The sequence below is a fragment of the Bos mutus genome, chromosome 2 (genome assembly GCF_027580195.1).
Source record: "Bos mutus isolate GX-2022 chromosome 2, NWIPB_WYAK_1.1, whole genome shotgun sequence".
In the NCBI taxonomy this organism is placed as follows: domain Eukaryota; kingdom Metazoa; phylum Chordata; class Mammalia; order Artiodactyla; family Bovidae; genus Bos; species Bos mutus.
Window position 1 is genome coordinate 8,030,661 of NC_091618.1, and position 26,643 is coordinate 8,057,303.

At 57.5% G+C, this 26,643-nt stretch overlaps 1 protein-coding gene across 1 annotated transcript in view; it reads right to left on the minus strand.

Annotated features, from left to right (window-relative positions):
• Positions 1-1,005: 1,005 nt before the first annotated feature.
• RUNX3 (RUNX family transcription factor 3) overlaps positions 1,006-26,643 on the minus strand; it is a 64,659-nt gene continuing 39,021 nt past the window's right edge. Inside the window, exons 4-6 of the mRNA XM_070383114.1 lie at positions 20,587-20,691; positions 9,155-9,313; positions 1,006-4,104 (exon numbers count right to left, since the gene is read on the minus strand). Of these exons, the coding sequence (XP_070239215.1) occupies positions 3,557-4,104; positions 9,155-9,313; positions 20,587-20,691 (812 nt within the window). The 3' untranslated portion in view covers positions 1,006-3,556. The remainder of the gene's footprint in view (positions 4,105-9,154; positions 9,314-20,586; positions 20,692-26,643) is intronic.

Here is a 26,643-nt window from a genome sequence, read left to right on the forward strand (position 1 = left end):
CACAGACCCAGCCTGCCACTCTGGCTGGACTCCTGCTCAGAGAAGACTCCGCTGGCCCTGGGGCAGAAGGGGTGCTGCAGGGCAGAGGGGCGGGGATCAGGGTTTGGCTGGGGAAAGGGGAACTTCCTGCTGGGTGTTGGGTTTCGGGCAGACCAATCTAACTGAACAAGGCAAAGTCTTGGGATTAGCTTTTGAAGTCTTTTTGCTCAGAAATAAGGTCTGTTTTATGAAATTTCCCCTCCACAAGTCCCAGCTGGACAGGCACGGCGGGCCAGGCCTCCTCGCTGGTGGGATGGGGAGGGAGGCAGCCCAGCCGGGTCCCCACACCATCACACCCACGGGCCCCGCCATAGACCACAAACAACTCTGCGGAGAGGCGGAGCCAGATGACACCCCCTCTTTGCACCTCAGTCCCCTCATCCGCATGCTGGAGGAGCTGCTGGCGCCCCTTGCTTTGTACTTCTGACTGCTGCCAGGTTGTCAAGTGTTGCAGCAAACAGTTCCCATTGAGGGGCCCTCACCGAGGCCACTTCACAGACCCGCCTTGGCCCCTCCCTAACTCAGGGCCTGGGGGACGAGCTGGAGGAGGGGCTCTGTTTGTCCTGTGGACTCGTGAGAAGTCATGGGTCGCCTGTGACGGGAGGAGGGATGTTGGCACCTGCAGACGTCAGTTTCCCTGGTGTTCCAGCCACACCAGGAAGAGGCTCGCGAGCTGCCCTTGCCAAGGGTGGCCATTCCTGGTGGAGCTGGGTGCAGGGAGGCCAGGGTGCTGTAGGCGGGTGGGTCTCCAAGACAGCGAGGTCAGTCCTGGTCTTGCCCCCTGGCTCTGCCCTCTTCCTCCTTGGTCATGGTGGGAGGGGTCCATCCTCTCCCACTGCCCCCCCACCCCCACCCCCAAGCCAATACACACAGCCCTGGAGGTCTGGCACTAGGCTCCTTTGACACCTCTCAGAGTCCTATTATTGTAACAAATCAGCCAAAATTCCATGTTACAGTTAAATAGTATAGAAGACGGTTTACTGTACAAGCAAGTTGTGCATTAAAAACAAACACACCAAGCAAATTATAGTGCAAAGCAAGTTTCCATCCCTCCCCCACCCTCTTCCCGGCCCTGGGACGGTTTTACGGAAGGTATGCGTATAGCAGGTATGAACACCTCAGCATGACAATATGTCACAACCAATCTGTACCCATCACCAATAGGCTTACAGTAATATGGTACCCAAACCCCTTGATTCCTTGTGCTCTCTGAGTCAGTGTTTGCCTCGTATGACTTTAAAGCAGCCTTGTACCACCCCAAGCTGTCTGCACCCACCATGGGCATTAAAAAACAAGACTCAGCACCGCTACCATCACTTTTAATCGGGGACTGGGCAGGGGGCGAGGGGGTCAATTTATTTTCCGGTCCCTGCCCCAGCCAGGGCTTGGATATCAGGAAGCGGGTAGTCATCTGTTGGGGGGGGCTACAAAGTGCTGGGCCCTGGGGACCCAAGGGTGCCTCCCCCTGGGGCCTGGGGCCCGTCCAGAACCACAGGGAACAGGAGAGAAGACACCAGGGCAGTGAATTTGTAGCTGCTTCCTGAGGAGGAGTGGGGAGCTCGCCACCCTCAGAACCTGCGCCCCGCCTGAGAGTCAGTGGAATCCCCCAGAAGCTGTTTTGAAGGGAGGAGACGTGCTTTTTTTCCAGAAGACAAACTGCAGCAAGAGGGGGGTTGAGTAAGACCACCAGAAGGACTTCCTAACCTGCCTGAGTGTGTATCCCGTGTGCTTCTCTGGCGGTTGCTGCAGGCTGGGGTGACGGGCCGGCCAAGGGCTGTTACAGAGACAACCGCCAAGGGGCGCTGTGTGGAGGAGATTCCCACCTGCACAGAAGATGGGGCCGAAAACAGTGACTAAATCCACATGCTGCCCAACGCTTCTAAGAGTTTTCTTGTCCTTTTCCACTTCTGCCTTTCTAGAATTAAAAAAAAAAAAAAAAAACCTCAGGAGTGGGTTTCTTATGCCTTTCTAGAACCAGAGCACTCAGACGTGCCTAAACCCGGGGGCCAGGACTGTCTTCCCATCTGCAAACTGTAGCACTTCCCGTGAACAGAGCTGGGGCTGAGGCTGCCAAGCCCTTCACAGCTCTTGTGATCTGCCGTCACTCAGCCACTGCGCCCCAGCTCACACCCTCTAGAACAAACGCCTGAGCGCCACAGACGTTGAGATTCCAGCCTTTCACCAGCGCCTCCTTTGTTCCGCAGCAGGGTTACCCTTTGGTGGCAGCTGGTGGGATGCTGCTGAAGGAATGTGACATCTTGAGGAGGTTTTAGGGGGGGCGGCTAACAATTCCACACCCTCGAGGGGGTGGGGGGAGTATCATTCACTATCATGGGACCTTTTCCTGTAAGGGACTGGGTGTCTGAAAATGTTTGAGAAACTTCTTTTTCTAAAATCAGCTTTGACAACTGGTTTTTTATTTTGCTGTTGTTCAAAACTGCTTTGGGAGCAGACTGGTTAAAGATGGAGGGTGTATGTCAGAGGTTGGGAGGTTTGGCGGGGCCTTCTCAGGAGGCTGGGGGTCAGGGGTGTGTGCAGCTTGGCTGGACCTAGGTAGGACAGGGAGGCTGACATCTGACCCCATGATGACCCCTCACCCCAAGGCTTTCTGCTGGGACCCGTCCAGTTCTGGTGCTCTCTCCAAAAATGGCAACGTGGAGACCAGCCTAGGGGAAAAGGGACCCTTCCCAGTCCACCGAGAGGAGAGAGGGCGCGTGGCTTGGATTGGTAAAGTGCACGGAGGACCCGTCTGCAGGTGCCTGCCCTGGTTTCAGGGACCTGCTGTCACAGGTCAGTCTGCTCTGGGGCCCTGGGACCAGGTTGGGGCCTCTTAGAGTTGTCAGGGAGCAGAGCTCGGGGAGGGGTGGGGCGGGCCTGGGGTGTTCTCTTTCCATCTCTGCTAGTGACCCCCTGGGGCCTCTGGAGGGGTTCCTTCCTCTTCCATACCATGAGGAAGCCCCCCTTTCAGGGCTGCGGGAACCTTCCAGTTGCGACTTGTGTAAGTGTGGAGGGAAGGGCTGGGCCCACGGGGTGAGGGGTCTCTGAGGAAAACTGCAACGGGAGGTCTTTGTAGGGCTCGGTGGATAAGAGGGCAAACCATATGGGCCAATACCACCTCTCTTTGGGAAAGAGATGGTCTCGGTCCAGGGGCCTGGGCCCCTGACAGCAGTGGGCATGACTGGGGGGGCAGGGGGTGGGTGGCAGGAGGGGGCTTCTCCCACAGGGACATGGGATGAGATGAACAGGATCTGGGCTGGGGGCGGGGTCCTGGAGGAGGTCCCCACCCCTCTGTACAAAATCGTGGCTCTGGGATGAGACGCTCTTAGAGCCGGCCACCAGCTCCGGGCCGCCTCTCAGGACAGTGGACCCGTCTGGGGCCCACGACTGCCCTGGAGCGTTAAGTCCAGTTGGCGCCCTGAGCCTTGGAGCTGGGCCAGCCGCACTTGTCTGGAAGGGTCTCGGGGGTATCCCCCCGCCGCGCGCCGCCGGCGAGAGCCGTCCACTCCGCCGCAGGCGGTCAGTAGGGCCGCCACACGGCCTCGTCCATGCGGCCGGGCGTGCTCAGCGCGGTGGGCGAGTTGCTGTGGCTGCCGTCGGCCTCCACGCCGTCGCTCTGGCCGCCCAGGCTGGGGTTCATGAGGCTGCCGGTGGCGACCGCGGCGGCGCTGCTGGTGCAGGAGGCCAGCATGCGGGTCGGGGAGCGGTCGCCCCCGCTGCCGCCGCCTCCGCCGCCGGCCGCCATGGAGAACTGGTAGGAGCCCGAGGACGCGCCGTAATAGAGGTGATAGGGGGACGGGCTGGCCGGGAAGGGCCCGCTCTGGTTCTGCGGGGCCCCGGGGTAGGGCGGCGGCAGGTAGGTGTGGTGGAAGCGGCCGCCGGCCGGCATGCTGGCCACGCTGAGGCTGCTGATGCTGGTGCCCGAGGGCGTGGCGCTGTACGGGAAGGCGGCTGACATGGCCCCCGGGTAATGCATTCGGGGGTCGGAAAAGCGGCTCTCCGTGAGGGGCGGCAGGAAGGAGCGGTCGAACTGGCGGGGGTCGGAGAAGGGGTTCAGTTCCGAGGTGCCTGGTGGAAGCGGGGGGGACAGCAAGGAGGACCGGTCATTCGCAGCCCGACGCCCACCGCCCTCCTCCCGCCCGGGGGCCCTTCTTCAAGGATGACCTCGGGCGACGGCCCTGGTTGGTCCAGGGATTAAGAATCTGCCTGCCAGGGCAGGGGACGCGGGTTCGATCCCTGGTCTGGGAAGATCTCGCATGAGCAAGGCAACTGAGCCGTCTGGCCAGGCTACCGAGCCTCTGCTCTGCCAACAAGGGAAGCCACCGCCGTAAGAAGCCTGTGACCCACAAGAACGGCCCTCACTCGCCACAACTGGAGAAATCCCACAGGCAGCAACGAAGACCCAGTGCAGCCAAAAATTAAAAAATAAATTAATTTTTAAAGAAAGAAAAAAAAAAGGACCTCAGGCTCTGGTTCGTAGGCCCGTGTGGGGGATCCCCTGGTTCTAGATCTGGCTCTGCTCTGACCCTTCTGGGCTGCTCGGGGGCTGGAGCCTGTGGACTCCAAATCTGGCCCCCACCTGCGGACAGGTGAGAGCAGGTATCTGGGCTGTGGGTGGCCGGGGGTCACCTGCCGGGACAGGGAGAGGAGGGGGAGGGCTTGTCTCTCTCCTCCCGGAGTCCTTGTCACAGCCTGGCCGGGCAGAGGCCCGTTGAGGGAGTGAAGCTGGGCTTCCAGCTGGGCTGCTGGTGTCAGAGACACTGAGGACAGGGCCAGCACCGGCCACCCAGCAGCCTGGCCCAACAGCTCCTGCCTCCCTCTCTCCCTCTGGGTTAAGTAAGAGCTGGGAAGACCATGGGTGCGAAGAGGGGCTCTGGTGGTTCTGCAAGATAAGGAGTTAGCCCTGCTTTTTGCAGATAAAGGAAACAGGCGGAGAGAGAAAGATGGCTTCTCCCATGCTGCACGGAAGGGACTGGAACTTGTCAGGGGCTCTCTGCTTTCTGCTCCTGCTGGGATGTACCCGTGTGCGTGCGCCCGCCTCACCTCTCTGCCCAGCGGGGCTCAGCGAGGCTACGGGAGCCGTCTGGCCTACATTTGAGGGGGCTGCGTCCACAGCGGTTCTGTCCTTTCCTGCCACCTGGCCTCTCCCTGGGCCTGTCATCTCCACGGCTGCCCGCAGGCTGGAGCTGCCTGGTGGCCAGACGAGGGTCAGATGCCACCCTCACCTGCCTCCACAACAAAGTGAGATGCACATAGAGGGGTCTGGTGGCCTGGACTCTGCCCTCATCGCAGAGAGACCCAGGGTCCAGCCCAGGCCCTGCCCTGACTCCTCCCGGGTTTGGCTCCAAGACGAGGGTATCCTCACCTCCGCCTTGCCTTTTGTAATCACAGACTCCCAAACCCTCAACTTCCCAAGAGGCTTCAGGAATGAGTCCAAATCCCTTAGTAGGAAACCTGAGACTCAGAGAGGGTGAGGCACTCGCCGGAGGGTCACACAGCAGGACCTGGCAGGGAACCCGGGGTTCTTGGTCCTGAGCACTCACACGTGCCTGAGGGGGAGCTGTCCCATCTCTGAGGCAGCACATTGGAAGTTAACTGTATCGTCTCCAAGCTTAGATACAGATCTTAGTTCTGACACTGACTAGCTGTGTGTTCCTGGGCAAGTCACTTAACCTCTCTGTGCATCGGGCTGTCCCACATGAAAAATGGAGACGATAATAGGCCCTAGGGATTTAATGCATGCAAAGTGCTGACACTGAGCCCAGAGCAGGGGCCTGATGAGGGCCTGTGCTGCCGCTGTGGCTGTGACACCTCCCGTTCTTGGCACCCAGGAAAACCGGCCCATTTGGGGCCCAGCAAAGATGAGCCCCTGACCCTGGTCCTTCCTTGTACCCTGGCCACAGGGGTGACTCTGGGCAGCAGTTGGGGGCGGGCAGGTGAGCTCCCAGCAGCAGTTCCACTGGGAAGTCAGTCAGTCCCCAAGCCCTTTGTCCACCAAAAACTAGGGGCCAGAGAGGACTCGGGAGGTGCCCAGCCCTTCCCCTGGCCAGCTCCAGGCAGGCACTTCTTGCAGGGCCTGAGGCACGGCTGGGATAAGAGCTGCAGGTGCTCTCAGGCTTTGCTTTCCCAGATCTGCCTGAGGCGCTGTGTGGCCTCAGATGACACCTGCAACCTCTCTGGGCTTTGGGGTCTTCCCGGCTCAGCTGGGGGTTGCTTCCTCAGCAGCAGGCTCTGGTCCTGGACATGGACCAGAATGTGACGTTGCACCCAGGCTCCAGGTTGGGAAGATGTGGGGGGCGAAGGTCCGGGAGACTGGGGTCTTCTGGCACACCTGGTACCCTCCCTAACAGATCTCTTGACTGGTCAGTGCTGCCCCGAAGCCTAGGGGGTCAGGGGAGCCTGGCTCCTGTCCTCACCTCCCAACCCCGGGGGAGAAGCTTTGCGGGCATCGCCTGGCACCCCCCGGAAGAGCCAAGCATGAGACTAACACCTTGCTCTGAGCTCAGGGAAGTGAGCGCTGCCCCTATGACAGGGAAGCCTTTTTTCAAAACAAAGGGAGGCCAAACAGGGACCCCAGGATGCGAAGACAGGACTGCAGTCTGGGAAACACAGGGGCTGTGCCGGGTGGGCCTGGGTGTATGTGGCACTCGGAGGGTCCCGTGGGCTGCAGGCAGGCCTGCCTGGATCTGCCACCATCCCCTTCTGTCTCCCTCCCAGGGCAGGGTGGCGGGGAGAGCATCTGCCCTCAGCACCCTTCAGCTCCTGCCCCCCCACCACCCTCACCCCCTCCAGCCCAGTAGCCCCAGGAAACCCGAGCTGGCCAGGCCGCTGTCGAGCAGCCAATCCCAACACTGGAAGGAAATGTTTATTTTCTTCTCCAAATTGCCCCAGCTGCTGCATGGTGGCTGAATGAGGCCTTTGAGCTGTGAGAAGCCCCCATTGTGGGCGGCTGCAGCCAGGGGGCTGGGGGCTGGGGTATGGGAGGGTTGGGGCCTCAGCGCTGCTTGCCAGTGACCAAAGCTGGGGGGTCAAAGCTGTTAACAGGAACCAAGAGGAGTGGTGGGGGGCGGGTGCCCTGAAGAGGACCCCCAGGATGGAGTCTGAAGGCAGAGATCTGTCCCACCAGGAGGGGAGGGTCAGAAAGAGGGACTCCCCAGACCTGGCTCTGCCAACAGCCCCTCTGTGACAGATACCTCCTTCTTCCCACTTTAGAGATGAGAAAACTGAGGCTCAGAGAGGGGAAACGACTTGCCTGAGATCACACAGCCAGTGCCTGTTAGAGCCTACCCGACTGCAAAGGTCAGGCTCCTTCCCTGGTCTTGGATGTCAGAAGCCCTTCCTCTCACTCCAAAGGGGTAGGGTGGGGTCAGCCGGTGTCCCACACAGGCCTGACCTCCTCTCCTCCCAGGCCCCGGGGAGGTAGGGCCTCTGGCTGTTGCTGGGCCAGGCATGGCCCTCTGGGGCTAGACAGGGGTGAGTAGATCTGTCTCAGACTCCGTCAGGTGCTGCTTCCCAAACCTTGTCCACACAGCTGGAAAGGGGAGGGGGGCTACCCTTCCATGGGAGCTGCTGGCCGGGACACCACTCTGTGCCCACCTGCTGGGGTCCAGGAGCTCCTGGCTGGGCGCCAGCCCTGCCCATGGCAGAAGGCCTGGCATCTTAGACCACTTCACCTGCACAAAGGCCGGCCAATGGGCGACGGAAACACGGACAGCTTCTGGGTAGGGCTGGGCACGAGCCCAGAAGACCTCTCCCTGCCACCTGAGCTCAGACCCCTCCACCCTGCAATCCCCTGGGCTCAAGAGTTGCTGAGTGTCTCAAAAGTGGACAGCCCCTGGCCCAGAGCTGCAGGATGGGCCGGGGAGCGGGGGGCGCCTCTCCCCACCTTCAGGGCTCAGTAGGGCCAAGGCCCAGCTCCCCAGGCCAGAAGGGAGGAAATTTCTCTTCATGCCAGGGGGCTTCATCAAGTGCTTCAGTGTGGCATCATGCCTGGCACACATGGCCAGGGCTGAGGGCAGGGCCTCCCTTAACAGAGAGACCCAGTAGGGACCCCCTAGGCCCTCAGAAGTACAGGAGGTGCCCAAGGGCAGGTGCTGTGGACGTTTTGAATCTGGCCAGTGATGGTCTGTGTGACCCAAGGGTGGCCCTTCAACCTCTGAAGCCTCAGTTCACGCATCTGCCAAATGGAATCTAACCAGGGCCCGGAGGGCCGAGAAAGGACACAAACCCGCGGCGCCTGATGGCAGCCGGCCCTCCCGTCCTCGGCCAGTGCTGGGGATGGATGCGCTCAGTCCCCGCCTAGCTTGAGGGTCAGCTGTGCACTCAGCCCCCAGCACCCATCCTACTGGCCAAGAGAACCCGGAGAGCTGCGCGCCAGGCCCCGTGCACCTGGACAGTCCGCCTGAGGCCGGGGTCCCATGGCCTGCCGCGTCCATCCGGCCACGGGGGAGACACTCCATCCCCCACCTCCGCCCAGAGGCCGCCCTCCTCCTCCCCCCTGTCTGGGAAGTCTCTGGGTCACCGGGGACCTTTCTTAGGTCAAAGTTCTGTGTCCCTCCAGGGCTACAACCTGACTTCACGAAGTTTTTCTGAGCGCAGTGAGATCATCTGAACATCACCCAGGCCCGGGCAGAGGCATCCACCAACCACCTGGCTTTCAGATGAGAAAGGCGAGGTTTGGGGGCCCACCATGTCCTCGGGAGACAGGTGTCTGCCTCAGGCTCTTGGGGCAGGTCCTGTCCAACTCCAACAGGCACGCTGGGGAACCAATGGCTATTTCCCGCAGGGGACAGGGAGCTCCTGGCGGGGCAGGGAAGGGACTCTGTCTGCCTATTCACATTGATCCTTGAGGCCAGGCACTGTGATGGCACAGGGAGGGCGGCAGTATCTATTTGCTGAGTGAAGGAAGGGCTGAGCCCAGGACCGGGCCGAGCAGGCCCTCAGAGTGGGCCGAGTGTCAGAGCAAGTGGGCACCCGCACTCCGTCGTTAAGACCAGGGCGGTACAGTCAAGGACCTTCTGATGAGCTTCCGGTCTGAGGCCCGGGGACCACGCCCAGGCCGCCGCCCGCCCCCCGCTCCCCCGCCGCCCCCGCCCGCCGCCGTCCCTGGGTGACGTACCTTGGATGGGGGTCTGGGCCTGGCTGCCGAAGTGGCTGGTGGTGCTGAGCGAGCTCCGGGGGCTGGGCGTGCTGGGTGTCACCCGCATGCGCAGACGCTCCAGGTCCCCGAAGCGGTCGGGGAATCCCTTGGTCTGGTCCTCCAGCTTCTGCCGATGCCCTGCAGAGCATGGAGCCCATGAGCAGCTCATCCCGGGATTGGGGGTGGGGTGGGCAGAAACACCTTGCTCCGTTGGGAAGTTCTCCCTGCGGTCTAACCTTAGGCCTCTGCAAGGGAGATCCCATTGGCCGTTACCAGCCTCTTTTCTGAACAGAGAACAGTCAGTACGGGCCGCCCTGCGGCTGCCATGATTTTACCCTGACCTTCCGACGCCACAGGTGAGACTCAAGAGAGCTTCCAGGCCACACAGCCAGTAAGTTGTGGAGTCAAGATCTGAACTTGGGAGTTCAACTCAAAGCCCGAGATCTACACCTCTATGTTAAACTTTTTAAAAATATTTACTTTCACTTATTTGGCTGTGTCAGCTCTTAGCTGGGGCATGCGGAACCTAGCTCCCTGACTAGGGATCGAACTCTGGCCCCTGCATTGCCAGTGGGCAGTCTTAGCCACTGGACCACCAGGGAAGTCCCTATGTTACACTTTTTGGCAGAAGAGAAACCTGAGGCAACAGGCATGCATAGGGGCTCAGGCAGGCTCTGTGGAAGGCAGGGAGAGAACCCAGGGATGGTACCACTCTCTGCCCCCAGCATTCCCTGCCCCCGCCCCCAGCATTTCCATCTGCAAGAGGAATGAGACAAGGCCCAGAATGGGAGTGCCGGCTCCTGCAGTCCAGAGCTACCTGGGAACCCCCAGCACATGCCTTCTCCCCTCTGGGCCTCAGACAGGAGGAGAAATTGACCAGGATGCCAGCAAGTGCTGCGGGGCACTGTGTGAGGGGCCGGACTCCCATCTTTGTCCAGAAGCTGGGGACAGGGGATCAGTGCACCTACTTGGGGCACTGAGCTTGGACAAACTACCAGCGTTTTCCAGGATTCTTCTGCCATTACCATACAAGAAGGACCCCAGCCTCGTCTCCAAGACCCTGGAGGAGCTAGCCGGGTCAAGATGGCCATGTCCTTGCCTTTAAGCAGCCAGTCAAGGCCACCCTCAACCCTTCTTGAATGACATCAGGCTTACAGGGATCACCCCCTTACACACACTCATACACACACGCACTTTTCCAATTACTCATTTTACATTTCACAAGCAACACGTGAATACCTCCAAAAAGAAAAGCATTACAGGTAAGGCTAATGACTCCTCGGACCCACCCTAAATCCTACCCAGAAATCCCCAAGTGATCAATTTGGAGGTCTTTCTTTCCAGGCCTTTTTTAGGGTTTCATGTGCATGGAAAACACAGAGCAAGTTTTTCATAGAACTTTCTTGAATGGTCTCAGCCTGGTTGTATCATTCTGTAACTTGCTCTTCCACAGCCCACCTGGGTGGGGGCCCCTCAATTTCGTCATCTGATAAATGCAGAGAGTACCCCCGCCTCAGAGAAACCACAGAGTTTCCGCAAAACCTTGGGAACCCACCCTGGGGCGTGGTGAGGAGCCATGAGTGGGGGCAGAGTGGCCTTGCTGAGCCCGTGTGTGTCCCAAGTTCCTGCTGAGGCAGGCAGGCTGGCCTGGTCCTCTTTCTGTAAGACAACAGAGCTGCGGCTCAGAGAGGTAAAGAAGCTTGCCTGAGGTCACACAGCGAGGAAGTGGGGAGGATTTTCTAGACCTGGGATTCTTGGAAAAGAAGAGTGGGGAATGGGCTCGGGGAGAGGAGAAGGCTTGCCTGAGTCCTGGGGTCTGCCGTGACAAGAGGAATTTTCTAGCTTGACAGAGAAAGAAGACGACAGTCTCAGAATATGGCCCCCCCGGGGGGCCTGGGTAAGTGTGATGGCACTCTTCACTGCTGTTGGGAACGAGGGGACAGAGCTGGAGGCTGCAGAATGGGCCTGATTCCTGATTTTCAAATGAGGATGCAATGGATTTTGGTACCCACAGGCCCCCAGGCTGGCTCCACACCCCTGCCACCAGCTCACATAGGCATCTGAGAGCCCTGAGGAATGGAACCGGTTGTCCTGGGGGCCACAGTGGGCTCAGCAAGCCACCAAGAACCAAGGAACCCAATTTCTCCTCCAAGGAGGGCCCAGGCCCAGGCCCATGGGACATGTGGCAGCCAAAATGGGCCCACTTGGCACCAGCCAGGCCCCACTACTGCCTCCCAGGACCCCTGGAAACAGGAAAAACGTGGGCTGGGGTAAATGTGGCTGGAGCTGAGGCTGCAAACTCAGATGCCTAAGGGGACCAGGCAAGTTTCATAAATCAGGCAGATGGGATGGGTGGAGACTGGGACAGACTGGAGAGGGTGGGCCTTGTAGAAGGGGCAGTTGCCATCCAGCCCAGCTGACTGGTGCCCCGATGGAGGTGGGCCCAGTGTTGCCAGTTTCCAATTTACCAGAAGCCATAAACCTGCTTTTCCGTGAAATCTCCCGTATTATATATGTCAGCGATTAACCCAAATACTGAAAGGTGAAAGTCACTCCGTCATGTCCGACTCTTTGTGACCCCATGGACTATATACAGTCCATGGAATTCTCCAGGCCAGAATACTGGAGTGGGTAGCTGTTCCCTTCTCTAGGAAATCTTACCGCCCCAGGAATCAAACCCGGGTCTCCTGCATTGCAGGTAGATCCTTTACCAGCTGAACCACCAGGGAAGCCTGGTATACTGAAACCAACAGCAACAACACAATAACCCACTTGGCACAATATGTCCTGCTCAGGGGTTGCCAGTTTGTAGCCTCCAAGTTTGAGGTTTCATTTTCTGGTTGGCTGTCTAACGTGAGCCGTCTAGGGCTGACTAATGGATAGCCCTGGGGAAAGGGTCTCCAGGGGAGTGCCACGGGGCTCAACCTCGGTCCTGGCAGGCCTTGGAGGGCGTGCTCTCGCCCTAGCTGCTGCGGCCACTGGGGACGGCAGGGTGACGTGGATGAGCTGGATCATGGATGCACTGAGAACAATCTCAACAGGGAGGAAGCCGGCTGGATAGATGTGGAGACCGCAGACTGACCTGACAGCAGCTCGGGTGCAAAGGATCCGGGTGTGTTAGTCAACCACAAGCTTGAAGTGAGCCAATGGGGCTACACAAAAGCTGCTGCAAACCTCAGGCCTTGCTGTTATTGTCACTGGCGGATAGAGTCCCGTTTCTGAGTCACACTGAGTACAGAGTGTTTACAGAGGCGCCTGCGGGCCGACGGAAGGAGGGCGGGGTTCACAGCCCGCCTGGGTTCAAGGACCGCCCGCAGCCTGGTAGCCGGTAGCTGAGCTTGAGTCACACCCCTTTCCCCCACCCCAAGCCACAGTGGGAGGGCCACACGGTGCCCTTGCGGGTCGTGGTTCCGACCAAACAAGGTCTCTGGATGCTCTCCACCCTCCCAGGTCACTGTCCCCTGTGTGGTCACTTCTACCCCAGCTCACACCGAGGGCGGCAGGATTATCGTCTCCACGTGGAGACAGGGACACTGAGGCCAGGTCGGTGAGTCCTGTCTGGGACACAAAGCCAGGCCAGCACCCAGAGTCGGCGTCAGCACCCAGACCCCTGACCCCAAGTCCAGTGCTCCTTCTCTGAACACCCCCCTTTCGTCCCCATTGTACAGATGGGGCCACTGAGGCTTCAAGATGAACCCTACGCTAAGTGACTGGTCTGGGATATAAAGCAGGTAATGTGGTCCCGGAGCACATGTTCCAACCACATGCTACCCTACTTTCGCAAAGGGCAGAATTCCTGGAGGGGAGTTTTCAGGGCACGTGGGGGAACCGCTTCCGTGTTGCTGTGGAACCCCCGAGTCAAGGCCTGGGAGGGGCAAAGGGGAGCCCAGGCGGCTCCATGGGGCCAGGGTGCCAGAGAGTCTCAGAGCCACAGGGCCCCGGCCTTCACACTGGGAGAACAGAACTCCCTGTGCCCGAGGAAAGAAGATGGGCCTTCAGAATAGACCTCTTTCATTCCGCCACCCACAGTGAGAGCTGGGGGCGGGGAGCTCTGGCCCAGTTCACCGGGTCACCAGGGGCCCAGCCCTTTCACGCCGGGACTCAGTTTCCCCTCTGTACATACTGCTCCCTGAGGCCCCTCCAGCTTCGAAAGTCCCTGACTTTAGACTCCAAGAACTAGCCACTGGCGAGGAAGCGGGGGTCGCTGGCTCGGGGCCCCTCCGTCTGCTCCTTCTGTTCGCAGGGTTTCTCTAGTATTCTCTGCCTCGCACACTTCAGGGCAGCGGCTCAGGTACAGCCTCTGTCAGGAGTCTTCCTATCCTTTGGGGCTCAGTCCAAGAGCCCCCCACCCCATCTAGGAAGCCACCTTCTCCCAGCACGGAGCCCCACAGCTCCTCTGCAAGGCTAAGAGCAGTAGCTAGCAGGGATGGAAAGAAAAACGGTGGCTGACACTTACTGAGCGCTTTCTCCACTGCAGGGTCTCAGCAGCTGCCACACTCTGCCTTGTTTCACCTGTGTCATCCCCGTGGCGCGGGGCGGGGGGTGGGGGGCAGCGGGGGGGTGCAGGTAGGTGGGGAGGTGTCCCACCACTGTCCCTAGTACACAGGTGAAGAAACTGAGGCTCGGTGAAGGCCAGTGACATGCTCGAGGTCACACGGAAGCACCTGGCCACCTTGCCTTCCTGGAGCCCACCCTACAGGGAACGAGCCTGGCTTTGCAAAGTCAGGGGGGATCCAAACGGTTGGCTGTTAGGGCCCAGCCTAGGCCCAGGGCCCAGTGCCACGACGGGCCCGGGAAAAGGCAGATGAGAGGGTCTCAGTGGACCCCAGCAGGAGCCCCGCCCCGCTCTGAAGCCCAGTCCAACCTTCTAAACTCACATCCTGCTCTAACCCCCCAAGTCCCTCTCCTCCCTCTGGGCCTCGGTTTCCAGTCCTGTCGAGTGGTTATCATACTGTCTAAGCCCTGGGCTGAGGCTGAGCCAGAGAATGGGCCCCCAAGTGTTTCCGAACAGATGGAGGATGGGACGCTGGGGGAGCACGCCCCCCTTGCCATCTGGGCCTGGCAGCCTGACCCCCTGCAAGCAGCTGGGCTTAACTCACTGAGGGCCCCTCTGATGTCACCTCAATCCGGGCTCTGACCTCGTGTGTGAGCCTCCAGGGCCCAGCGACCCGGGGCCTGTCCCGGGCAGCTCTCACCCACTGGTGACTAGGGCAGGCCACTCTCTCTCCTGGGCCTCCGGTGCGTCATCTGTGAAGCGGAGCTCACACTCTTAACTCCTGAGGGTACAGACAGGCTGAGGAGAATGAAACACCCGGCCTGGCCTTGGCCCTCAAGATTCACAGCTCCTCTTCACTGATCTGGTCAGTGGTGGGGGGAAGTGTTGGGGGGAGGTGTGTGCATGTGGCCTCATAGGTGTGCAAGAAGGATCAGAGTTGGGGGACGAACACTGGATCCGGGCCAGATGGGTGACTCACCAGGGGGTCACAGCGGCAGAAGCCTAGGGACCAGGGCTGGGTTCCAGCGGAGGTGGAGGGGCCTCCCTTCTCTCTCCTCCCAGGCATCGCTCGTCCCTGGGCCAGCACTGGGTCCTCAGGGACTGCCAGGGACCTAGTGCTCCCGGGGGGAAACCTGGGGGCCATCAGGGCCATCACCCTGCCTTCACCCTGGCCTAACACAAGCCCCTCGAGACGAGCATGGCAACCACGTGAGCAGACGTTTTCGATGGGCCACGCACTGTGCTAGGCAGGCCACACATGTCATCTCCAAGGGCCATGATGATCCTCTGGGAGGCTGCTACCATCACACCCGTTTTCCACATGGGAAAGTGGAGGCACGTGGCGAAGGGCAAACCTGGAAGGGTGAGCAGGGTGCATGGAGCTCAGCTGCTAAGGTCTTGGCTTCCCAAGACCTCCGAGAGAGAGGACAGCTGGGCTCCTTGGCAGCGAGGCCGGACTGGCAGGAGGCCAGGTCCGTGTCCTGCCGTGGAAGGGGCGAGAAGGGCAGCAGGCCAACCGGAGCCAGGAGCCAGGAGCAGCAGCGCTGGGTGGGGCCGCGGGAGAGGCGCGGTCTGCGGGCGACAATGTGGGCCCCAGCCACGGGGCCCTTCTGCCATCTGAAGCCTCTCGGCCACCTCCTTGGCTACCCGGCCCGGGCCTGGTGCAGCCACAGCTCAGACACAGCGGCCACTGTCCGCCTGGCCGCACGGGTGGGGCACCCGGGCCCGAGGCCCGCTCTGTGGCCTGTCAGGAGATTTACACCCGGCTCTTAACAGCCGCGCGGCATCGCAGGCGGGTGCTGGGCCCGGGGTGGTCCGCTGTGAATCGGCCCCCTGTGAGCAGATGAAAGCCGGTCGGCGGCTGGGCAGAGAAGCGGGCGGGCAGGCAAGGGGCCAGCGGGTCCCTCCTGGGGCCACAACTGGGGCTTCCAGCGGCCTGGGCCTAATTAGGGGGCAGCCCCGGAGGTCTGAGGTTAACCCCTTCCCTCCTGCTGGATGCACTCCCTGGGGGTGGGTGGGTAGGTGGGAACTGGGAGCCAGGACCCTCATCCGGGGAGCACAGGAGGTCTGAGGTTAACCCTTTCCTGCCTGTTGGGTGCACTCCCTGGGGGTGGGCATCCTGGGCACCCCTCCAGTGCCCACACCTGGAATGGAGGATGGAACTGTGGCGACCTGAGGTTGGTGGCCGGCTCAGGGTCACTTGGCCTGCCCATGCTGTCTCTAGCTCCCAGCCGCCCCCGTGGCTGTGTGCTCACCTCCTTCAGGCCTCTGCTCCAACATCACCTCTTCAGGAGGTGACACTTCCCTGTGGGTCCCAGCCCTGCTCGCTCCACCCCTCCCCCAGCTTCGGTTGTCTCTGCAGGACTTCTCACTACCAGAAATCTAGCTAAATCATTTGTTTTACCTCGTTTATCCATTCAACAACTACCTACTGAACACCGACGACGTGCTCACGTCTGTGTTCCAGGGTCTACATCAATGTCTGGCAAAGCAAAGGACCACCCACCCCCCTGGGGTGGGGGTGGGGCACAAACAGTAATCAGGGAAGATGAAAAATAGGTGAAATAAATGCGTGAGCTATATAGCATCTTAGAAGGTGACAATAAAACGAAAGACAGGAAGTTTAGGGGAACGGGGATGTCTGTGTGTCCAGGGCTGTCAGGAGAGGCATGTCCAGGTAGAGGGAACAGCGGGGCAAAGGCCAAGAGGCCAGCGCGGCCAGAGTGGGGTAAGCAAAGAGGAAGGCGGAGGAGAGGAGGGTGGAGGGGGCCCAGTCACACGTCAGATCTGGGCTTCACGGCCGTGGTGATAGCAGCATGACTTACCATCTCTCCCCACCCCAAGTGTGTGAGACCTGGGAGGGCCAGAACCTGGTCTGTTGGGTTCAGTGCAGCCTCCTCAGTTTCTAGAACAATGCCTGATACAGGGTCGGGCCCCAGGAAAGTAGTATTTGTTGAAATCATCCCATGTATATTTTGGGGAAGAAAAGACCCGACCCCCACTCCCGCCCCAGGCAAGATGGGCCGGTGCCTCAGTGAGGAACCTGTGCCCCACCCTTCCAAGTGTGTGTTAGTTGCTCAGTTGTGTCCAACACTTTGCAACCTCAGTGTTTGCAACTGAGTTTGCAACTGTAGCCCGCCAGGCTCCTCTGTCCTTGGGATTTCCCAGGCAAGATTACTGGAGTGGGTAGCTGTTTCCTTCTCCAGTGATCTTCCTGATCCAGGGATCGAACCTGGGTCTCCTGCATTGCAGGCAGATTCTTTATGGCCTGAACCACCAAGGAAGCCCTCTCAAGTACAACACCCGTGAGCCTGGGAGATGGGGTGAGTAGTTCCCAACTGTGGTCCAGCCCAGGCCCGCTCGAGCACGACCCCGCCTGCCACCATGTTTCAGGATCCTGCTCCACCTGCTTCGTAACCAGCCCCTGGTGACTCTGAGGGACACCAGCCCTGAGAACCTCGGAAACCAAGGCCACACAGGCAGGAAGCCACCAAGCCAGCCTTCAAACCCAGCTGGCCACCTGGCTGCAGACTGGGCACGCTCTGCAGGGCAGCGGAGGGGAACGACCCAGCCACAGAACCCACAGCCAGGCCTCGGGGAGCTGCAAGGCGCCCGCTCCCTGGCTCCCGGGACCAGCCTCGACTCCCATTCCTCCCCACAGAAGGCTCAGCCCTCACATGGGGTTGGGGTGGGGGTGCGGTCCCAAAGCAGGAGAAAAGCCCAGAAGGAAAACCCGGCGAACATCCATCAGGAGAGTCTTGAGAGCCAGTCAGCGACAGACTCATGCAACGCTCACAGCTCCCCACAGCACAAGCTAACGCCATCCCTGCCTTACAGATGAGCACACTGGGCTTGGAAGCCCCTTCCATGCAGCCCTGGCTTCCCTGAGCCCCGGGTGGAGCCCCAAGGGTGTACCGAAGCTCACCCTGGGGCAAGCGGCTTTGTCTGCCGGCATGTCTCCTCCTGGGGTAGTTGAGGATCAGGTGAGAGACTCTGGGGGACTTCTCTGGCAGTCCAGTGGTTAAGACACTTGCACTGCAGGGGCGCAGGCTTGACCCCTGGTCTGGGAACTGAGATCCTACGTGGCGCACAGCGCAGCCCTCCCCAAAAGAGACTCTGCAAAGGGCCCAGCATCCCGGGAACGCTCGCTGACCAAACGCAGCTGAGCCGGCCTCTGACCACTTACAGGTGGGGAAATGGAAGCTGAGAAAGGAGGCGGCGGTGTCCAAAGGTGGCCGAGTGCAGGCCAGGTTGGAGCTGGAACCAGGGGTGCTGGGGAGACCCGCCCTGAGGGCCGGGCAGAGGGGAGGAGACCAGGAGGGCCACCTCCCACATTCGCCCTTTTCTATAAATGAGCTTCTGCTAAGATCAGAGGGCGGCAAAGGATAAGATGGTTGGATGGCATCACCAACTCAATGGACATGAATCTGAGCAAGCTCCTGGAGACAGTGAAGGACAGGGAAGCCTGGCGAGTGCTGCAGTCCATGGGGTTGCAAAGTTGGATATGACTTAGTGTCTGAACAACAACCAAGATTTTGTTTCAAGAAACTGCTTTAAAACCACTGATCTGGCCCACACTGACTTGCTTCTGACTCCAGGGTCTTTCAGAGCCCAGCTTCGTTCCTTTCCTCTTGCTGCCTCCAACTATGCCATCCCTGCCCCAACCAGCTCACCCCAGGAAGGGGCTGTCTCAGGTGTGGGAGACCTAGGGAGAGACGAGCAGACAAGGACTCGACTGGGGGGCTCTCAAGGGCAGAGAGCTGAGCCTCCTTCCTCATCCAGCGGCCTTAGTTGGGGAGGGTGGGCAGCTCTGGGCCGGGCAGGGCTGAACACAGCGGGTCCAGGCATTGGACCCTTCTGGAATCTGAGGGATCCAGGCATTGGCTGGGTCCTGGGACCCTTCCCATCAAGCTCCAAGTCCCCTGCCCACCGGCCTCTATGCACGGAAGCTCGCCGCTTTATGGAGTGGCTCCTCAGTGCTCAGCATCATGCTGAGCCCAACTGTGGCTCCCATTCATCCTGATTCAGCCCCTGGAGACTTACAGTAAAACAGCACCTCCTTCATCAGAGACTCAATACCTCTATTACTATGACCTGGGTTTCTCAGCAGCCACCCTGCTGCTGACCAAGAAAGGTTCAACCATTGACCAATGGTGGTGGTGGTGGTGGTGGTGGGAGTATAGGGGAAGCCAGACAACAAGGATTAACAGAACACCGGGGATCCAGAGACTCACAAGGACCCTCCCACTGCTACAGCCAGATACTATCCACATGCCATCACTGGCCAGCAGGCTGGGAGGTATCATCCCACTTCCTGGAGGAGGCAGCCGAGGAGCAGAGAGGTCAAGGACTGCCCCAAGGTCCCCCGGCCAGGCAAGCCGGGTCAGAATCTGCTCTCTGTACCAGGCACCTGTGGCTCACAAGGGCTTCCCAGACATCACCGCCTTGAGACTCTTGGGGTCACTGACCTCGTTCACAGATGACAAAACCAAGACCAAAAAGGAGACAAGACTTCTCTTGAGTCACAAAGCCCAAGGTCATAGTCATGGGCCCATCCACATCTAATCCCTGCAGGAAGGAACCAGCAGGAATTTGGCCAGGGCAGGTGCCAGCTGGGAGGTGAATCACTTGGGCCTGATGACTGTGATCAGGAGCCTGGGTGGAGGGGGTTAGAGGAGGTGGCCTTGACAAGCCTGCAGGGAAACACTTCCAGGGCTGTAAGACCCAGCTCTGAGCCCTTTCCCGGTGGCCAGGTGCTGGCGTGGGCTGGACAGATCAGGGGGCCAGGCCTGATTCCCCAAGGGGAGAGTGGCCCAGGGCCAGGCCTGGCTGGTCCTCACTGAGGCTGCCCTTGCACAGCCACAGCGCCTTCCCAGCCTCCTTCCTCAGGCCCACTTAGGCCTGGAATTGGAACTGAAAGCTATTTGTGGGAAGACAGGGCACCTCCCTACACCTAAGACAGTGTGAGGCCCTGGCCAGGTTCCCAACATCCCCAGGGCTGGATTCCTCCTTCTGGGAACCCAGTGACCCCCTGGTTCAGAATCCCATGAGACAAGAAATGTGAGAGGGTTTTCTAAACTGTAAAGGGCCTCAATACATCGATCATGCCACAAGTCGGGGCCAGTCCACATAAGAGCTCTGCTCTGAGGTCAGGAAGCAACCAGTCCAGAGATGACTGGCTGCTTCTTTGTTTCATTCATTCATTCCCTCATTCATTCAGGAAACACTGGTCTCTGGCCCACAGTGGCAGCTGCTCCTCCGGTTTCCCTAATCTGAATCTGAAACTCTGGGTCATCCAGCAGGCAGAAGCAACGAAACAGAAACCTTCTTTGATGCTAAAATGCACAGATGCCCTGCTCCCTGCAGAGAATACGTGCTCAATAAACATTTGCGGAATCAGATCTGCATTCCTATCTCAAGAGGTGGGTCCTGGGGTCAGAGTGTCTGGGCTCTATGAGACTTAAGTCACACCCTGAGATTCAAAGGAAGGGTTTCCAAGGAGGGGATATGGCCTCGCACCCCAAGCAGCACCTGCTTCGCGTGCTCCCTCCCTCCCACGCTGGCAGAGGAAGCTGGGGTGGAGTCAAGCCAACCTGGCCCCATCTCCACCCCAAACACACAATGCCCTCTCTGCAGTCTTTTCCATTCTTTCCTTTCCATATTCCCCCCAATGGGCAGTCAACTCGGGGTGGCAGGGTGGAGGTCAAGCTGATTCCATCACCTCCCCTTTGCAGCCTGGCTTCCTACAGCCCCAGGCTTAGCATCAGCACGTACTGCAGGGAGGCCGGGGTGCAGAGTTGAGCGGCAGGACTGCAGTCCCCCACGGCTCCAGGGATCCAGTGCCATCTGCCTGACTCTGGTGACCCCACTGGGCCCTCCTCCCCAACCCAGTTGGCTCAATGGCTTTGGCACTTACGTCTAGGCTCCCGGGGTCCATCCACGGTCACTTTGATGGCGCGATGGTAGGTGGCCACTTGCGTGGGGTTGGTGAACACGGTGATGGTCAGCGTGAAACTCTTACCTGGGGCGGAAATAAAGGCAGGAGGTTGGCACCAGGAAGCTATTCACAACAGCCTGAAGCCCTCATCTTCCAGAAGGGCCGGTCTCTCTCCTGTGACCCCGAGGTAAAGAGAGGGCTCTGAGTGAACATCAAGCTGCTGGGCTTGGCATTCAAGGCCCCCTGGAGGCCTGGCACCCATTTGATCACATTCCCCCTGCCCTGCGTTCTGGCCTCCCTGGCTTATTTCTTCCCTGTTTTTTGGCCTTTGTGCTATTCCTCAGAGACTCTCAGGATTTTGGGGAGGGGAGCCAGGATAGGTACATGTTTTTTCCTGAAAATAATTCATAACCTTTAGAGAAAAATTTGAGAATACAGAAAATACAAAAAAAAGAAGAAACCACCCACAGTTCCACTAACTAGAGAGAAACACTATTAACATTTGACTGTTCTCTCCTGCAACCCTTTTCGGGCGAGTGTGTGTTTTTACACAGTTGTAAAAATGACACTAAAGTAAATATTTCCGTACCCTCTTTTTTTTTTTTCTGTTCACTTAACATCACATCATAAGCACTTATGTCATTAAAAATTCTTCATAAACTTCATTTTTAATGGCTGCAAAATATTTCCACTCATGGAAGCCTCATCTTTTATTTATCCGTCTCCTTATCTTGGGTATTTATGCTGCTGCTCATTTCTTATTGGCATGTGCAACTGGGGCTTGAAAAAGGACTGATTTGGGAGCTACAGACATTTCATTTGTAGACACAACTGTTATTTCCAGAACTCTGTTCTATTTTTAGATAGACATTTGGCCCCAAAAGTCTCCATTCAAAATTCCTAAGGAGGAGAAAAAAAAACTTTAAAAATCATGATTTTTGTGTTACCGTTTAAAATAAAAGGAAAGTGACCTTCTGTTTATAAAAATCTTTGTCTACACCTCTGCTTATTTCCTTAGATTAGACTCCAGGCAGCGGTGAGTGATTTCATCGCATCAGAGGGCTGAGATGGATTCAGGGGCCCTGATCTCCGCAGTGAGATGACTCTCCAGAGAGAAGCATGGTGATCGGAATGGGGCCGAGTCTACTGTGATGTGCTCAGCATCTTCAGGACCAAGTCTATCAAGGCGGAAGATCTCTGAAACGCTCTTAACTTCAACACCTTTGTTCTATTATCAGTGAGACTGAAACGTTTCATGTGTTTATCATCTGTTCTCATCCAACACAAATGACTGCTTCACGGTCTTCCAGAGTTGTAAGGTTTTAACGCCTTAAACACACACACACACACACCCCGCTCTCTAGCAAGCTTCTTAACACTCTCCTTGTCCTGTTTGTGGCAATCGGTCTCCCACTTCACTGGCCCTTAGATTTCGCTTTCTGACTCCGAGCTGATTTGCATTTTCAGTTCTGCCTCTTGATTGGTGACTGCTCCTGTCTTTTCATGTTTGGGGAGGTTTCCCCGTGGAACAAGCAGATAAAGGGTACCTTCGATCAATATCATCCTCTCGAACTCTTACATCGCTCTTTGATTCTTCTAGGGATTTACCGGTTGGCCTGGTAGAAGGTAAAGGTTTTTCCTCAAAGGGCAACCTAATTTTCCCAGCACCTTTTCTGAAGTTGGAGTCTCCTTTCCTGCCCTGTTCTCCATTTCATCGAAGTCTCCACGATATATGAGGTTGGGGGGTGGGGGGTGCGCGAGGATACTGAACCCCAAGTCGCACTGGCCTCCTTCTGCTCTGCCTCTGAGACCCCTACCTCTGGTCCCCAGTTACGTGCCTGGGGACCCCCCGAGGGCAGCGGCCAGTGGCTCTGTGCACCTGCGTCCCCCAGGGCTGTCCTCATTTTCTCAACACCCATCCAGGACAGGCAGACCCAATTCCACATTCCCACTTCACAGGTGGGAGACAAAAGTTTGAGGAGTGTGTGTCGGTGGGAGGGACCAATAGCCAGCTTAGCATGGCTGGTACTTGATGATCCAGTGATGGGAGTGAAAATTCCAGCCCCAGAAACAGGACAACCCAGCGCAAAAGAAAACAGCCATAAAAAGGCACAAAACTGTGCCATTTGCAGAGACATGGATGGACCTAGAGACTGTCACACGGACCAAAGGAAGTCAGAAAGAGAAAAACAAATAGCGTATATTAGCACATATATGTGAATTCTAGAGAAATGATACAGGTGAACCTATTTGCAAAGCAGACACAGAGATACAGACAAAGAGAACAAATGTATGGACACCACAGGGCAAGAGTGGGTGGGATGAACTGGGAGATTACGACTGGCATATACACACTACTATGTATAACATAGAGACTAGGATAATGAGAGGAGAAGGCGATGGCACCCCACTCCAGTCCTCTTGCCTGGAAAATCCCATGGACGGAGGAGCCTGGTGGGCTGCAGTCCATGGGGTCGCTGGGAGTCGGACACAACTGAGCGACTTCACTTTCACTTTTCACTTTCATGCACTGGAGAAGAAAATGGCAACCCACTCCAGTGTTCTTGCCTGGAGAATCCCAGGGACGGGGGAGCCGTGTGGGCTGCCGTCCATGGGGTCGCACAGAGTCGGCCACGACTGAAGCGACTTAGCAGCAGCAGCAGTAGGATAATGAGAACCTACTGTATAGACAGGGAACTCTACTCAATGCTCTGCAGTGACCTAAATGGAAAGGAAATCCGAAAAAAAAAAAAAAAAAAAAGAGGGGATATATGTACACATATAGCTGATTCACTTTGCTTTACAGCAGAAACTAACAGCACTGTGAAGCAAGGATGTGTGTGTCAGTCGCTCGATCATGTCTGACTCTTTGTGACACCATGGACTGTAGCCCCCCAGGCTCCCCGTCCACGGGATCTTTCAGGCAAGAATACTGGAGTGGGTGGCCATTCTCTTCTGCAGGGGATCTCCCCCACCCAGGGATCGAACCCGGGTGTCCTGCATTGCAGGCAGGTTCTTTACTGTCTGAGTTACCAGTTCAGTTCAGTCGCTCAGTCCTGTCCAACTCTGCGACTCCACGAGTCACAACCAGGGAAGCCCCTAAAAGCAAAGATACTTGGATAAAAAAAAAAAAAAAAAAAAACCAGTCAGGCTGCTGGGGCCACACCAATGGGGGCTTCTGAGCCTGGGAGAGTGTGTGTGTGTGGGAAGGAGCAGGGTAAGGGTAGCCGTTTAAATTGAGGTGTGACTCGAACTGGGGCAGAGAGGGGCCTCTGTGGAGGAACTTTCCAGAACTGGCGGCTGGAGGCAGGGATGGAAATGCACCTGCGTCTGACCTGGCGTCTGGGCCAGAGAAACTAGCCTGGCCCCTCACTCTCAGACCACAGGGGCACTTCCATGGCTTCTGGAAACAGGGCGTGCAGAAAGTCTCTTGGCCTCAGGCTCTCCGCCCACCCCCTCCCAGGGACCCTTCTGCCCCATTACTGCTTCCTCTCATTCTGAGGTCCATTCCCTGCTGGACCCTCTCCCTAACCAGTCAGGCACTGTCCAGAGGTCACTGGGCTTCTGACCCTTCCCATTGCCTCCCTGGTACCAGGGTGGTTTAGGTGGCCAGCCCAGAGCCAATGGGCTGCGGGGTCCCTGCACTTGCCAGATCACTGAAGCCCTCTGCGTTTAACCTCACTTGCTTCAGGTCGTCACTGAAAAGTCACCTTCCCAGGGAGGCCCTCCCGGGTCACTTCATCTAAAGGAGGCATTTTTATCCTGGCACGCCTCTTAGAATTGAGCGGGCTTGAGAAGTGCGATAGGAAAAAAAGAAAAGGACAGCAACTGTGTCTTCCCTAGCCTCCACCTGGAATGTAGCATCTCTCTGAAGGATGAACGTAGGCAACAAACCACAGAGGCATGACAGCAGTCTCCGTGACCTTGTCGCCAACAGACGTCACAGATACTAACATATCACGTTACAGACGGTGCAGATTTCTTTAAATATCTTTTGTGCACGTCACAACTTCAAAGTCATAGTCATCATCAAACCCATTGCTAGATCTTGCTATTTAACAGGCTAACAAGACAGCATATTTATCACATAAAAAAAAATGTTTTGCTAACTGTGTTTTAATCTAATTGGCTTTCATCACCATCCTTTGCATTTTATCTCATTCTTTTTTTTTTCATGGTCCACTTTCTAAAAAAATTATTTTTAATTAGAGGATAATTGCTTTGCAATATTGTATAAATGTCTGCCACACATCAACATGAATCAGCCGTAGGTATACATATGTCCCCTCCCTCTTGAACTTCCCTCCCACCTCCCGCTCCATCCCACCCCTCTAGGTTGAAAAACACTATTCTGAGACTGTTAAAGGGGTTCCTGGAGCGATGAAAGGTTAAGAAGCTCACTGTGAAGCATCACAGACCTTCCCACTTCCACTTGCTAGGCTTGAATTTCCTCCTAAGGTTTATTACTGCTAATAATCCATCTACTTGTTTATCTTGTCTCCCTCCACTAGATGAAATGGTCGAAAGGCATCATCAACTCAATGGACAGGAGTCTGAGCAAACTCTGGGAGGTAGTGAAGGACAGGGAAGCCTGGTGTGCTGCAGTCCATGGGGTCGCAAAGAGCCAGACACGACTGAGCAACTGAACAAGTAGATGATACGCTCAGTGGGGGCCAGAATATTTGTCTTCATTGCTCTGTCCCCAGCCCCTAGGACAGCATCTGGCACACAGCATGTGCCCAAAGAATGTTTGTGAAATGAATTAAGGGCAGAGGTTACTGCTCCCATTTTACAGATGAGAAAACTGAGGCTCACAGCAGGGCAATGAGTTGGCCAGGTCACACGATAACCAAGCAGAACCTGGAAAGGTTAGCACTTACTGGAGCCTAACCCGCCACAATGACCCTAAGCATCTACTCCTTGGGTGTGAAAAACTCCACCCCACTAGGCAGCAAGCCACAGGCCAGCCCTGACATCACCAGCCCACCTCAACAGCTTCCTCCCAGTTTCTAGGCCTGACACCACCCTTCCCAGGTACCCACAGAGAGGAGGGAGGGAGGAGCTGGGACCTGGGAGCAGGAGTGGGAGGGGTCAGGTGTCAGGAGCCACAGGAGGCTGCGCCCCCCACCTCCGCGAACCAGAGGTGGGGGAAGCCATCTCCCAGAGCACCCCTCGCCTCTCTCTGTGCCTGGCAGCAAACCCATCCAGCCGTCTCTTAAGGGCAGGAAGCCGAGAGGACTTTGTGCAGGAATCCCAGGCTCACTTGCACATCAAGGTGCAACTCCTGGACTGTGGGCAGGTGGCCCTGCAAGTGGGGGCCGGAGTCCTAGTCTGGAGATTGCTGCTCTGTGGGGCTGAGAACGGCGTCCAGACTTCGCCAGAGGACCCGGGTTTCGGTTGCTGAATGCAGCAGAACGTGGTGAGGTCTGGCAGTGTGGTGCTGGGCAAGTCTCTGTCCCTCTAGGCCTGGGTTCCTGTGGAACGAGTCCCCGCCCCTGGGGCTTCATGGACAGGGGGAGGACGCATCTCTGGGGGCCTCTGGATTTGTTCAGGGTCGACCAAGAAGCCATCTACTCCTCTCCCACCAGCGGTCCCCCTAAGCCTGTGTCCACAATCGCATTCCAAATTTCTTGCCACACACTGAGGTTTCTTTTTAACCAGTTCATGACAGTTCAGTTCTTTTCATCTTCACCTAGGCCAGTAGCCCCCTCCTCAGTTCAGTTCAGTTCAGTTCAGCCAGTCAGTCGTGTCTGACTCTTTGCGACCCCAGGGACTATAGCACGCCAGGCGTCCCTGTCCATCACCAGCTCCCGAAGTTTACTCAAACTCAGGTCCATTGAGTCAGTGATGCCACCCAACCACCTCATCTTCTGTTGTCCCCTTCTCCTTCTACCTTCAATTTTTTCTAGCATCAGGGTCTTTTCCAGTGAGTCAGTTCTTCCCCTCAGGTGGCCAAAGTATTGGGAGTTTCAGCTTCAGCATCAGTCCTTCCAATGAATATTTACTGATTTCCTTTAGGATGGACTGGTTGGATCT